This window comes from Rhinolophus ferrumequinum, chromosome 10 (assembly GCF_004115265.2).
Source record: "Rhinolophus ferrumequinum isolate MPI-CBG mRhiFer1 chromosome 10, mRhiFer1_v1.p, whole genome shotgun sequence".
NCBI lineage: Eukaryota > Metazoa > Chordata > Mammalia > Chiroptera > Rhinolophidae > Rhinolophus > Rhinolophus ferrumequinum.
In genome coordinates, this window is record NC_046293.1 from 7,984,456 (window position 1) to 7,999,097 (window position 14,642).

The window sequence follows — 14,642 nt, forward strand, 5'->3', positions numbered from 1 at the left end:
ACAGCAGTTCTCTGGGTCTCAGGGCTAAGCTGCTTCTATGGAGCTAACCAAGATAGGACAGAAAGCCTGCTGACTGATTCCAAACCTACCAGCCAAACATATCAACTGCTACTGAATGGCAAGCAAGTGACTAGAGGGCAAGTTGTGGACTTGGCCTCAGGGACTAGGAATTTAAAGACTAAAAGGTAAGTGACTAGAGGGCAAGTTGTGGACTTGGCCTCAGGGACTAGGAATTTAAAGCCCAAAAGGTAATCAAAATGAAAAGGTCAACACCACACTGTACGCAGTTAACCCCAGAACCCACGTCTCTGGTATTTTGGCCACTTAGAATCAGCAGTGTCTAACAGGGATACAGCCTCACAGCTCTTGTCCTAAGTGTCTCTTACCATTCTTTTTGGCCTTGAGCTTTAGCAGGAAGGCGAGAGTGCTAACAAATCCTGTGAGAGCAGACATTCTCAGCCAGGGTCATCATCTCAAGGAAGATGTACCAGGGCAGAGGACTCTGGACACATGCAGGAACCCCTACTTACAGAAACGCCTCGGGACCTCTCTGGGGGCCTTTTGATCCTGAAAGTGATTCCTCATCAAAACCATTTCCGCTCTCAGCCTGAGTGGGGTACAAGGGAGCAAACTCAGCTAATCGGGAGGGTGAACCAGTGGACTACTAGGGGCCGAGACCCAGGGGAAAGACTATGGCCTCAACACAGCTTTTCCAAACATGAGCTTCAATTATTTTATTTGGGGGAAGAAAAAAGAAAAGTCACAACCAAGTATACAAAAATACTGTTGTCCTGAACTCAATTTTTAGGAAGAGGCAACAGGGAGAACCAAAATACACTTTGGAACTGATTAGTTTTTCAAGATGATGAGTGTATTTTTTAAGCATTAGCTAAGTGGTTTGCTAACCTAGATGGTGCAAAAAAAAATGTCCAGATGGAAAAGTAGGACCAGATGCTATTACTTCCAGAAAGGTGCGAGTTACTGAGTAGAAAGGCAGAATGGCGGGGAAAGGCACGACATCTTTCCCCAAAGACGGGGGCAGGGCGGGGGGTGGAGGTGGGCAGAATGTTGCCCTCTTCCATCCAAGAATCTCAAAGCACTTGACTGTTTTCCGTATTTTCCAATCAGGCCTGCCCCGTCGGTCAGCAAAACCACCAGGACCAGGGCCAGGAATTCCCACTGCTTCTAGTTCTGCAGACTTCTAAAAGGTTCTTGCTTGTGACATGGCAAAGTTATGGTTTTTGGTTTTGTGAGACATAGTTAAGAGACAGAGATGCCCTTAGAAAGATGTTCTTTAAGAGGAGATAAACTCAAATCACGATTACACTTAGCTTTGAGAATTTGGGACTTGCTCTTTAAAAAGTCTTTTCCTTTTTGAGGTCTCCAATGTTTTATATGGAATTTGGTTGGAGACACCAGCTTGGGAAAATTGTAGGTTTTATAATACACTAGGAAAACCAACCCTTCCTGTCAGTGAAGAATAACCCATGCTTTTCCAACACCTTCTCAGCCTGCCCGTCCCTCCCCTCTACTGATGTCATGCCAGGCTCCACCCCGTCCGTACCCTCTACACCACTCACCCAGGGCAGCACTCAGTCATATAGATTTTTTTAAAATTCTAGTTTGATTCTGATGAACAGCCAGGGTGGAGAATCTTTCTCAGGGTTCTGGGCTTTGTATTTTTCATTCTCTCAATACCTTCCTACAAGTGAAACAACTGAAGCACTTTAAGAAATCCTTGCATACACAGAAGAGGCAGGAAGACTCTCCTAATATAGCCAAGGTTGACCCTAGTTCTCAGCTTCCTAAGCCATGACAAAAGGGGACAGGCATCTCTACCCTAAATTCCTAGACAGTAGCTGAGGTTTCAGTGCTATTTAAAGAGTTATTTCATGTCGCTGTCATTGGGAAGGAATGAGATAGCTGCAGAGCTTCACCAGAATCTCACTGATGGAGAGGTAGTAAGAATAGAAAAAATAAGACTTGATGGGAGGAGAATAAAATACTGGATGGGCAGATCGGAAACAGAATTATCATCAGGCTCTTGCCACAAACAAAAAAAAACCACCACAAAACGAGAAGATGCACTGGCATTGTGTATTAAACACTCCTCCCCACCTTCAGGATACTTTTTACATTGCAATAAATAGTGCAATTTTAGCAGCAGGAAACAAGAAGGAACGGAGGAAGTCCCCACCGCCCTCTCATGTTTTCTCCACGTGCTTGCTTCCTGGGTAGCACCGGTCTCCCCAGCTGCTGGGTGATGGGGTGGGGGGAGGGTCCTGCACATGTTTGCTTGCCCTTGACCTCTGGAGGTGCCCAGAGAGTTCAGCCAACAGCCCTCTCCCACTCCTATGGCAGACTGCTGGGCCTGTTCTTGCTCTAAGGGCACATTCTAGAAAGACAGGGCCTGACAGGGGAGAAACATGGTCACTGAGCCACAACTGGTGACTGGATTTTCCAGGCCACATTCAGCCGCCTGTCAGCCTCCCTTTAACCTGGACCGCAAGGGTGTGTCCTTGAAGGCCTCGTCTTAACTGGCAGTCAGGCAAGGAAGCGGGTGAACGAGAACGCTTGTGCAGAGGTGCTGCCCTTGCAGGCCCTTCCCTCCCTCGTGACTCCTGCACCCCGTGGCGTTGGCCTGGACCAGCCACGGATGGGGCGTAGAGCTCAGGCACACTGACACTCTCCCAGGTCCCCATGGCCACGTCCGCTTCCCCCACCCGGCACTCGGCACTCTCACTGATGGCCGCTAAGAAACACAATCTCTCCATCACGTTGCACCCAGTTCAGCGTGAGCCCTCAGTCCTGTGTGGGTCAATACCAGTGTTCCCATGGAAGGCCTTCTGAGCACTTGGTCAGGTGATGGGGGGATGGGCTTCTTTTCCAGGAACCTGGGGCAAAGGCCAGCTCTTCCACTTTCGCCCCAGAAACCCTAAATACTGTCTGAGTGCTCTGTGCCGAGTTCAGCCTGGACACAGGCAATCACAACTTCAGTGACATTTCAACTAAAAGGCAACATCTTGATTAGGCAGGTGTGCTCCAGAGAAAGGAGCAAAACAGAAGGCGTGAACAAGAGGGAAAGACAGAGAAGACACCGAGAGGAACAGGCCAAAAGGCAAGGCAGGGCAGACATGAGCAGAACCATGGGCCGCCTGCAAAACACCAAGTGGTCTCGACAGCTCAGGCTACTGCTCCACCTTTCAATTCATTCCAGAAAAGTCAGCCTGGAGCAGGGGCAGGGGAGGAGTAAGGAGCACAGTGTTTGGTAACAAAAATAGAAAGGGTTGGGTTTCAGAAAATAGGAGATTAAGAGATGTCATTCTAATCAGCATGAAGTGACCAGGGCGGTGACCAGCAAGATAGGAGGCACCGAGCGACCCAGCGAGGCACCAACTACGTAGCCAAGTGTTTCTAACGCAGAAGCCAGGGCCTGACCGCCCAACCCCAACTCTGGCCATCACCTGCCCTACGTCTGCAGCAGCACCTCCGGCTCAGACAACGAGCAATAGAGAGTGTACCCTAACTCGTCGATTTCCTCAGGGGTGAGCTCTGCAAATAAGTTCACCTTGGGGTTGAGGGCACTGGGCAGGACTCCGGCCTCCAGGTACCGGATGAGTCCCCTCAAGGCCTGCAGGAAGCGGTCAGCCAGCATATCTGAAGACCAGTCAGCCTCCTCCTGGGCCAAGTGGAGGATGACGTTGGTGAGCTGGCTGGCAGTGAGGTGGCCCAGAGCCGGAGTGGACTTGCATATGGCCTTGAGGATCTTGAGGCAAAGAGAACGGCAGCCTGAGTCGGCCTGGTCCAAGGCCCGCAGGCGGGCCGTCTCGGCAGGACGCAGGCTCAGCCGCCACAGGTTGTCATACTGGGCTAGCCGGTGTGGTCTGGCCACCAAGACAGTGTCACCGAGCGTCACTGATGGCAGGAAGTCAATGACGAGGTGTCTGTCACGCTCATACTGCACTTCTAGAGTCAGGGCCTCTGGGAGTGGCGCCGGTCGGATCACATAGTCCAAGAGGGACCCTATGGCCGGCCAATTGATGGAGCCAGCCACTACCTTCTCAAACGTGTCTGCCACTGTCTTTGGGGAGAGGTAGCCCCCTACTACACAGCGGTCCCAGTAACTACTACCACGAGGAAAATACTCTGGGTTCTCACGACGAACCAGGAAGAAGCCAGGGACATTCATGATGGTGTCCTCGCCAGGGATACATGACCACAGGTTCTGCTCCAGCACAAGGGGCACAATGAGTTGGATGTGGTCGGCTGTCACCACCTGTCAGGGCAAATGACAAAGGCTTTGAGGGATTTCATCTGCTTAAGAGACAAGCTGCCCCAAACACAGGTCCCACCACCTTGTATTCCCCCAACCATAAAAGAAAGTAAGAGTTCTTTCCTGTCACTGTATTGCCTCAGCTAGAGTGAGGATTTAAAGCCAGGGCTGTCGGACACCAGGGCCCGTGCCCATTCCACATGCCACATCGTCTCTGGACACGTACACAGGACATCCCCCAAGTCCTGAAGGCCCAAGAAGAGGAAAGTAGAGAGACAGGGACCAAAATACAGAAAGGAGGTGGCATCTTATAGTTTCCTAGAAATTGTATGACTGAAAAACAAGAAAGGGTTCAAGACAACTCAAGACAGAGCTCTCTACATGCTCCCACAGGGTGCAGAATTCCATCTTTCTGGCCAGCCTGGGACACTGACCTTCTTCTGTCCCAACAGCACCACTGAGAAGCATCTGAGTCTGGACCCACCCCTACCCTTGGTGAGAACCAGCCTGTTACCTGCAGGTCATCATACAGGCTGCCACTCAGGTACATATCCCGAAGTGGCATGTCCGGCAGCTTGGCCCGCAGGAAGCCCCGGAGCTCGGCACATATGTCCACGGCAGCTTGCTTGGCCCGAGCCTGCTCACCGGCAGGGATGGCGGCCCGGTTCCGGTAGTAAGAAAGAAGTTTCTCCTGCAGGGACATGCGGAGTCGTGACTTCTTCAAATCTACCTGGCCCTTCCTGGCCAATGGCTTGGGCCGGGGTGGGCAGAATGTATCTGCCAAGGCAAGAGAGAGAGGCACGTGAGCTCTTCCCATGCTTCCTCAGCCCCAGAAAGGAGGGCTTGGCACAAACGGCAAGTGCTAACACGGGGCCTGGCACATATGTGCCCAAGAAATGTTTGCTGAATGCAGAAGCAGCACCGAGAGTCCAGAGGTAAGACCCAGACGAGCAACAGGCTTTCTCACCTGTGTCAAAGGCCGAGGAGTCTGTGGGAAGGGTCTGCAGGGAGCGGCTCAGGCCGGTCTTCATGTCCTTGTTCAGCAGTCGCGGGGAGCCCATCCAGTTTGGTTCCTCCCAGCTCCTTTTCCCGGAATGGCTCAGGCGGGTGGGGCTGGTAGGGGCACTGATCGCCCTGTCGTACATCTGAAATAGCACAGGACCCTGCACGTGGACCTTCCTTCCTGTTTTGCCCTGGTGAGTTCCAAACTACTATTTTTCAGTACTTTTGTTTTGTTCTAGATTATGGAATACTTTTCTCCATGTAGAAAAGCTCAGGAAGTACTAAGTGATATAAATAAGAAACAGATTTTGCCATAATGTCACAATCCAGAGATAAACGTTAACATTTTAGTATATTTCTTTCTGGAGAAATATATTTATGTAGTTAGGATCCTACCTTATGGTACATTTTCTGACTATATAACACTGTATCTTATGAATGTAATGGTGAACACTGATGAATTTAACACAGACTTATTGAGTAGCTACTGTGTGCTAGGTACAAAGAGTAAAGCGCTAAACAGAAAAACCCAATCCATGCCCTCATGGAGTTTTCTGTCTAGAAAAGGGACACAGGCAATATATAAATAAGTTAAATATAAAGTATGCAGACAGAGATAAACATGAAGAAAAAGAAAGGAGGAAAAGGAAATAGGAAGTGTTTATGTGGTGGGGGTGTTGCTATTTTAAACAAGGTAGTCAAGGGAGGATGTTTTTGGTTCGTCCCTTTTTACTGGCTGGGATAGCTTCTTTATTTGTATCTCCAACGAGTTCTTTAGGGCAGAGACCTAGCAGGGGCTGCACTGAAGGCTCTTAAGGTCTCGTCCGATCCAAGTGCCCACGTTCCCCGCCCACGGGTAACGTGCAGGTCGTCGTCCAGCTCAGCTCCACTTCGCACAGGCGGCCTCCCCACCTCTCCCACCGCCGACCCGGGCACTTACCCGCTTAACGGCCAGTGTAGCGATGCCCAGCATGGCTGCTCCACCCACCCCCAGCACCAGCCGGGCATTGGAGAGCACAAAATCAATGGCGGTGCCGATGCCATTGTCATCCTTCTTGCCTTTGCGCTCACCAGCGCCTGCCATCGCTCACCTGAGGATGAAGGCAGAACACAGCCATCACCGGGGGGACCTGGGGAACTGTCCCTCTTATCTCCCTTAGCAGGCCAGTCCCCAACCAGTTCAGGTTCTGTGAGTTCCAGCAAATCCTCCTGCCTCTAGCACTGCAAGGTCTCGGGTCGAGAGGGAGATACATGTCCCATGACGTATCTGGATGCCAGGGGAACGGAAGATGCATACTGCTGGACCACCTCTCCACGGACCTGCTGAGACTGGGAAGCAGTAAGCTGCTTTCAGTCCCTCCTCGCGTTGGAGTGGAGTACCCCACCACGCCACACACCCTCTCCCTCCCCCTTCCCAACGTTAGGACGCAGACTGTGTTCTGATCCTTTGGCCACTGCTGCATGGAAGGTTAGCTCTGAGGTCCAATCTAATAGATTAGAGGAGGCTCATCTAATCCCACAGCACCACTTCACACACAGGGAGGTGACTTGCTAGAGGTCCAGACAAAGGAAGTGGCAGAGCCACCTCAGAACTCAGGATTCCCAACTCCTCGTATGATGCTTTTCCTCCTGTGTCATGCTTACCCTCACCCACGTCGAACTCTTCCTAGTCTATCTACTTTCTGCAAAAACAAAAACCCCACAAAATGACACGGACCAAACACCCTGCACACGGAGACATGACTACAAGTCCACATGTGAGAAAGGTCCACAGAAGAAAATAATCCTCTATGGATACCGCCACCTGACAAATGCTGTTTCTTGGGGAAAGTGTGCAGGGGAACCACAAAAAGCTCAGATGAAATTGTTACTGTGAGACTGAGAACAAACACAAAGGATACTGTAGCTTTGGCAGTTGACTGAAACACAAAAAACTCCATCTGCTCAACTACACTTGGAAAATGAACTGAAAACGTGGACACCCCAAAGGAGTTGTGGGGCACAGACAGAAGAGGCTGGCCTCCATATGTGCTCAAGTGAGACCAGCACACACTGCTCCCCGGCAACGGACTCGTCCTTACTGAAGGTCCCCTAGTCCCCAAATCAGCCCATTTCCCATGGAGGCAGAACGCTGGGCCCAACCCAGGTAAAGGATGGCAAAGTGGTTCAGATCCCACTACTGCTCTTAACACCGTGCTCTCGTCTACCTTGTGTGTCCTGTACACCAGGAATTACACAGGGGGAAATGCAGTCACGTATCATTCAGGATCCCAATGGACCCAGAATGGGGGCAGCATAGGGAGACAGCTCGCTGGGTGCCTCTTCCAGTGTAAAGCAACATCCTAATACCATGTTACAACTGGGGATTGCTAATTTCACATCTCAAGCCTCCCCACCCCACAAAGAGAAGAAACATTTCTGACTCATTTCAGCAATTGAGTTATTGAAGAGTCATTGTCAAGTCCAAAAATATTTTTTCCTAACTAGAGTTTGCAACCGTGGTGGCCTTTTCTTCTCTCTCCCTTTGACAATCATTAGAAGCTTCACATGTAGGGACATAGGAGAGACCACTTGGCCAAATGAAATATATTCCCACTTCAAATGCACAGAGCAAGCAAGGCCAAGAAGAGTCCAACTTTGTATTTACAGGGGGGTCAGGCAAGAACACTAGCCATCCTCCCCGCAGTGGCCGAAGACAGAGACCGGACATATCAAACTCAGCCGAGGCAGAGTCAGCCAATCAGGACCACGCAGAACATTATTATATGGTTCCTACACGTAACAATGACCACTGTTTTATTTTTTTTTAACACAAACGAACCTTTACTGATGTATTGACAATAGGGAGAACCACTGGATGCAGGCACCCTCTAAGTGATCCCTGGACGTGATGCAGCGACTAGAAGGGCATGTCCTCCCTGCGCCATTTAGTCCTTGGGCCATCTGATGACTGGTAAGGGCAAGGCGGTGATGTGGCAGAACAGAAAAAGAGCCTGGGTTTTCAAGTCAGAAATCCTGAGACTGAGTGCTTGTCTTTGAGCTCTGACTTACAAGCGGGGTGACCTCAAATGAGTTACGTACCCCTCAGCTATGAAAAGGGGCTAATGATACCTGCATGACATAAATCACAGGGTTGTAGTGAGGAAAAACATCTACTAAAATACTGTACGTGGACACTTTATAAAACTGTAAACATGGGCTCTCATGGAGTCTTTTCCAGTCGGCAATCCAGACTGTCCTCTGAGTTACATCTGACCTCCTGAGACGGGGCTAAGCATGGCCTCTCAAACTCACACTGACGCTGCCCTGGGCGTGAGATCCAAACAGTTCAGTTGAGTAGGCCTGGGAAAAGGCTTTTCCTACTCTAGCGCAATACATATTTGTTCCCCCCATCCAAGGCCCAGGTGATGGCAACGGCCTGGTGACCTGGAAGAGGAGAGAGCATCCACGAGCTCCAACGGGGAGATAGAAGTTCTGATTTTAGAACTTCACTTGTTTCCGTTGAAAGTGCTTCTCCACTGTCCACTCTCCACTCGGGTTCTGTTGCACTAGCCTGGAGCCGACGAGGAGACAGGATCTCTGCCTGGCAAGGACAGAGGTGCCTGACTGCTCAGGGCAACCAAGGAGCACTGCTGTTTAATGCGTGTAGAGTTTCCGTTTTGCAAAATGAAAAGGTTCTGGGGATCTGTTACACAATAATGTGAACATTCTTTTTTCTTTTTTTCAATTACATCAGTTGACATTCAGTATTATTTTATATTAGTTTCAGGTGAACAATGAGTTTTCTTCTTTTAAAAATTTTTATTAAAATATAGCAAACACAAATTATATTAGTTTCAGGTATACCCATCGTGATTTAACAATGTGAATATTCTTAACACTACTGAACTGTACCTTAAGAAATGGTTAAACTATTTCAAAGAAGGAACATTGACCTGTTGGGCAGAGCAGGGGGTGGAGAAGCGCTGCCACCATTTCACGCAAGTTGCTTAACCTGTCTCCCTAGATACAAAAGTGGGAATAGAAATACTCGTCACCTCAACATAGTGGGGGTGATGAGTAATGGAGGCCCTGCGGCTTCCTAGGGTGACAGCACAGAACTATAACAATTCCAACTTATTTTACTTGAAAAAGTCACATGACTTAAACACATCTGGCTGGAGTACACGTGAGACTAGCTGACACACTGAGTGTGTAGCATGTGCGGGACATTTCACACACACGAATTCCCTTAATCCTCACAACCACAATCCCATGAGGTCAGTTCTACTGTAATCTCCCACTTACAGATGAAGAAACTGAGCCAAAGGTTAAGTCACTGGCCCAGAGTCACCATGCCAGTGAGTTGCGCAGCCAAGATGTGAACCTAGAGCTCACGCTGCTGGAAGAAGTAGTCACAGAGATCCTAAGTGGCTGGCAACCCCACCTTGCTCACATGTCCCATTAACCTCTCTATACGCTTCTTGGGGCATTTTGGCTCATTCACTGCCACGTCCCCAGGGCCAGCAGTGTTTGACACACGGTAAGTATATGTTGCACAAATGAGTTATTAACCCTATGTTTTGTTTGTTTGTTTTTGAGGTGGTGGTAGCAACCTGTAACCCAACTCACAGTCAACATGCATTAGGAACAGAAAGACTCAGTGATTCGCTATTTCACTTCGAGACCCACCACCCTTCCCCTGCACAGGTAGCCTCCCTGGGCTTCAACCCACCCCAGCCCTGTACTGCCAAAGGTGGGCCTGCCAATCAATCTAAGTGGCTGAGGAGAACCCAAAGCCGTTCCAGAAAGCTCCTCCTCCTGCTTTCCCTCTGGCAGTTCAAAACAGCACCCTCCCCCCAGCTGGCAAGCCTTCCGCCTCAGATACCCTTCATTCTTCTTTCTCCTCCTCCGGCCTCGCCAACTGGTCACCAAGTCCCACGACAGTACATGTTGTGTTTATGCGCGACCACCCCACCACCTCGTCCTCAGTCTCATCTGGCCAGGTTCATTGCCTCTAGTGTCTCCCACCAGTGTCTTCTCCACACTGCCACTGCCACCGTCCCTCCCACATCATTCCCCCGCTTACAAAGCTGTGATGGTTCCCCTACTATCAGATGTCACAATCTCAACAGGGGATTCAGTGTCCTTCTGGACCTGGCCCAGCCTCACCTCCAGCCACTTGCCTTACAGTGCGCCATTCTAGCCAAGCCAGACTCAAGTTTCCAGACTACAAAGTGCAGTTTTCACCTCCACTTGCTTATTCTTGCCCATCTGCACAGCGAGCTGTTTCTCGTCTGAGGCAGACCTCAAACGTCCTCTTTTCTATAGCCACCTGGGATCCCCTACCACCACCTACCCAAGACGGTACGTCCTCAGCCCTGTCTCCACGCTCTGTACCTGACCCTCTCATACAGAGCTGCTCACACTGGATTTACTTCCCACTGATCTCTGCGTTAGACTGAGTCCCGTGACGGACCATATTATTCATCTCTATCCCAGAGCCTACCAGAATACCAGAATGCCACAGGAGGCCCTCTGGGAAAGTAGCTGAATTAAACATAATCATTAGGTTCCAGTGGGACTTCTTAATAACTCTGGTATCAGGAGGAAACAGCTAAATACCACCTCCAAGTACCTTTCCAAGTGCTGTGTGTGCACTAGCTAATTTAATTCTCATAATAACCTGAGGAGGTAGGTACTATTATCTCCATTTTACAAATGAGGAAACGGAGGACTGGAAAGTATAGTGATTTGCCCTAAATCCCAGTTACTAGCAGTAGTGCCAGGACGTGAACCCAGACACCGTCCTCTGATGTCTGTACACTATGCTTTGCTTTACAGACTGTTATGACAGAATATAGTTGCTTTGGGGAACGTGATCTGACCCAGAAGATAGATGAATGCACTGAAGAATGAGCCAGGCTGGAACTGAGCTCTAATAGTTTTAACCATTGTCTTTTCTAACATTTTCGTATGTAAAATGTTCTACTTGAAATAATATGGTGATAACAATCCTATTCTGGTTGGGCTTGAAACTCGGGGCCTATTTCTTCTCAATGAGGGAACAAACTTCTGTTAATATGTCGCAGTCCTTCCATTGATTTCTAATGACTAAAGGACTTTGGTCGCTAACAGGAAAGGGTCTCCCTCTCCTGGTCTCCTGCGTGAGAAAAAAATAATGAAGCCTACAGAAAAAGGGTCTACCTACCTGAGGCTTCTTACTGCATCTGTGAGGTGGGGGTAGGAGAGAGCAGCAGTGTCTACAGACGGCACCTCTGCCCTCTTTCCCTTGGAATTAGGATGGAAGAGGGTCCTAAATAATCCCCCCCAGTTTGCTGTGGAGGAAGACCAGGCCCTTTTCCAGTTGCCTCTCCCGGGCCTCCGGATCCTCTAGTTTCTGATTTTTCCGGAACTCACGGCGAATGGAGGCAAGGTAGAAGTCCCGGTCAGTGTAGCGCAGCGCTCGGCCCTGGCGCAGCAGAGCCCGGTAGAGACTCAGCACCGCCTCTCGGCTCCATGGGGCCATGGGGGACTGGGTGTCAAGCTACAAGCAGAAGGGGAAAAAAAGCCTAGAATCAGAATTCACGACAGAAGGCCCTACAGAGACTATCTAAAACTCAAGAGTTCTTAATCTAGGTTTCAGAGACCGCCCCCCCCCCCCAAGGTCATGTTATGACTTAGTGGAAGGGCTAGGACTAGATCCCAGCCTCTGAATCACCCGGAAGGGCCAGGGCTTGGAAACTGAACTGCCTGGGGTTGAATCCTGGCTCTGCCACTTACTTGCCATATGACTTTGGGCAAAGTACTTAACTCCTGTAAGCCTCAGCTTCCTCACTTGCAAAATGAAGATGATATTAATTTAACAGTACCTATGACACAGGGTTATTTTGAGAACTGTGTGAGATAATGCATGGAAAGCACCTGTAATAAACAGAATTTCACCACAGAGTGTCGTCTAGAAAAGGACTCAGCCGCACTTGAACTCGGGCACCACCGCTAATGAGCTGATTACCCTGAGCAAGTTTCTTAACTCCTCTGTGCTGTTTCTCATCTGTAAAATGGGGATTAAAACTGTATCCTGTCCATATGGTCGGTATGAGGAGTAAACGTGTTAATGGATGTAAACGTGTTTAGAACAGTACTTGGCACATACCAAGCATTCTATCGGGGTAGCTACCGTGTTTCCCCCAAAATAAGACCTAACCGGAAAATAAGCCCTAGCGGGATTTTTCAGGATGACATCCCCTGAACGTAAGCCCTAATGAGTCTTTTGGAGCAAAAATTAATCAAAGACTCGGTCTTATTTTCGGGGAAACACAGCATTACTGGTGCCACGAAGCCTGGTTTGTAGGTGCTCAAAAAATATTCCATTTTGTTCCACATAAACTGCCACCATCCTCCTTCAGTAACAATAAATCCTTACTACACAAGTGCAGAGTGTTATTATTTGTAAAGTGCTTTGTCACCTATTATAGCATTTAAATTAAGGGACCTAGGAGGCGGTCAGGACTCCTAACAATAAGGAACACTCACTGTTGACTGTATAGCACGCATGTGCCATGCACGTCCCACGTAACAGGTCATCTCCCTCTGTTGGCCTCAGTGTCATCGTCATCCCCATCTAAGTGGAGGAAACTGAAGCTCCCAGAGGGAAGTAACTCGCAGAGGCACACGGCTGTAAAGGGGGGCTGCACTCCTCACCCCAACTCTCCCTGCCCTGTAAGGCTAGTTACCACTCGCTGGGGGCCTGACCGGGTGCACAGCACTTCTGGGTGCTCTACAAACTTTCCCAGCCCAGCGCCGGGACCATACCAGGGCCTCAAAACATAAGCTGAGTGCAAAAGGGAGGGAGTTCTCACAACGTGTCTATGTGGAAGCAATGATCAGAAGTAAAGACATGAGGCTGCGTGGGGTCGGGATTTGACTGGTAAAATGACCTGGACTTTGGGCCGACGGTCAGCCAGCCATCAGCCTCGGGCCTGGCTAACCTCCTGTGCCACTTGAGCAAGCCACTGCCCCTGTCCCTTTTTCCTCAACTGTAGAAGAGCCCCACTCAGCCCCAAGGGCTGACAGGAGACATGAATCCCGAAAATCAACAGGAAAAGTGCTTTATGAGGTAGAAGGCGACTGTCACGCGGCTGTTACTACAAGGTGTCTCGGCGAGTGGGCGGCTGAGCCCTGGCGGGTCCCCAGTTCCAAGCCGGACCCTGAGGGGGGGGGTCGGGCCGAGTCGGGGTGGGGAGACGCCAAAGCTGAGGGAGGCCGGCTTGGGGGCCCCAGGAGGCCTCCCGAGGCTGGTGCGGGGCCACTGAGCGGCCTCGCAGAGAAATGCCAGGGCGGTCTGGGGCGAGACCGCCGGCGGCCCGGCCGGTAGCCCCGGGCTGGCTGGGGGGCGCCGGCCGCGGCCCTGAGAGTCGTATCGGCGAGCCCCGGCCCCCGGCCACCTCACTCACCCGCGGACTGCGCGCGCTACCACTCTTCGGGATTCGCCTCTCGCCCGGTACCTCTCCCCGGGTCATCCACCAACATGGCCCCTTCACTTCCGGGACACGACCTTGTGCGCGGACTTCCGGTCCTCCCCGCCACGGCCTCTCTGGGGCGGGGCCAGGAGCGCCGTCGGGCCACGCCCCGTCGAGCGGGCCCTGCCCACAACACTGAGCTCCGCCTCCTGCGTGACGTCACGCAGGGACTGGCCTGCTGAAAGCGATCAAGCCCCGCTCTTCCCGGAGCGGCGGTGCGGTGGCGAAGCCCGCAAAGGGCGAGAGCGCAGGGCGCGTTCGGTAGACCCCCGAGCCACCTGTCAGGAAGTCAGCCCACACCCCAGCACCGTCTGCTGACCTCGGGCTGGGGCCATGCGGGTACCTGGGGGAATTCCAACGCTAATAATATTTCCTATCATAGCTTTCAAAGCTCTTCCAAACCCATTTTCTCAGATCGTTTTCTTTTCATTCCTTCGCGCTGTTCCAGCTTCCCAAGCCCCTTGGCTCCTGGCAAACTCCTGCCCTTCAAGGTCCATCTTAAATGCCCCCTCCAGAAGTCTTTCCCAGACTCTTCCTTGCCCCTCATCCAACACATTTGGTGCGGCCCCACAGAAATGTCTGCAAACTGTTAGGACACTTAAGCTGGTCAAAGAAAAACATATTTATTGGCACCTGTTATTTGCCAGGCACTGTTTTTTGTTTGTTTGTTTGTTTTTTAACTTATCCACTGGCTTCTCTGTCTCACCAGATTTGAAGGCGGGAACCATGTTTGATGGAATCTGTAAGGCCCCTCCTCCAGTGCCTCGCTGGGTGCCCAGCTCTGAGTGAAGATGAGGAGTGTTGGGCTTTGGAGTCAAGCCCAGCTGGCTCCCAATTCCAGCTCCACCTCTTAAGGACAGCTGCCC

At 50.7% G+C, this 14,642-nt stretch overlaps 1 protein-coding gene across 3 annotated transcripts; it reads right to left on the bottom strand.

Moving 5' to 3' along the window:
- Positions 1-719: 719 nt before the first annotated feature.
- On the bottom strand, positions 720-13,840 carry MIEF1 (mitochondrial elongation factor 1). 3 transcript variants are annotated; one of them, XM_033116320.1, is made up of 6 exons: positions 13,711-13,840; positions 11,675-11,801; positions 6,216-6,366; positions 5,241-5,418; positions 4,788-5,050; positions 720-4,276 (listed from the first exon to the last, which is right to left on the bottom strand). In XM_033116320.1, exons 3-6 carry the CDS (start codon positions 6,357-6,359, stop codon positions 3,470-3,472), a joined length of 1,392 nt encoding a protein of 463 aa, XP_032972211.1. In that variant the 5' UTR covers positions 6,360-6,366; positions 11,675-11,801; positions 13,711-13,840; the 3' UTR covers positions 720-3,469. The 3 variants fall into 3 exon arrangements, with proteins under 3 accessions (XP_032972211.1, XP_032972210.1, XP_032972212.1); XM_033116319.1 differs by having other exon boundaries at positions 11,466-11,801; XM_033116321.1 differs by lacking the exon at positions 11,675-11,801 and having other exon boundaries at positions 13,711-13,823.
- Positions 13,841-14,642: the final 802 nt, after the last annotated feature.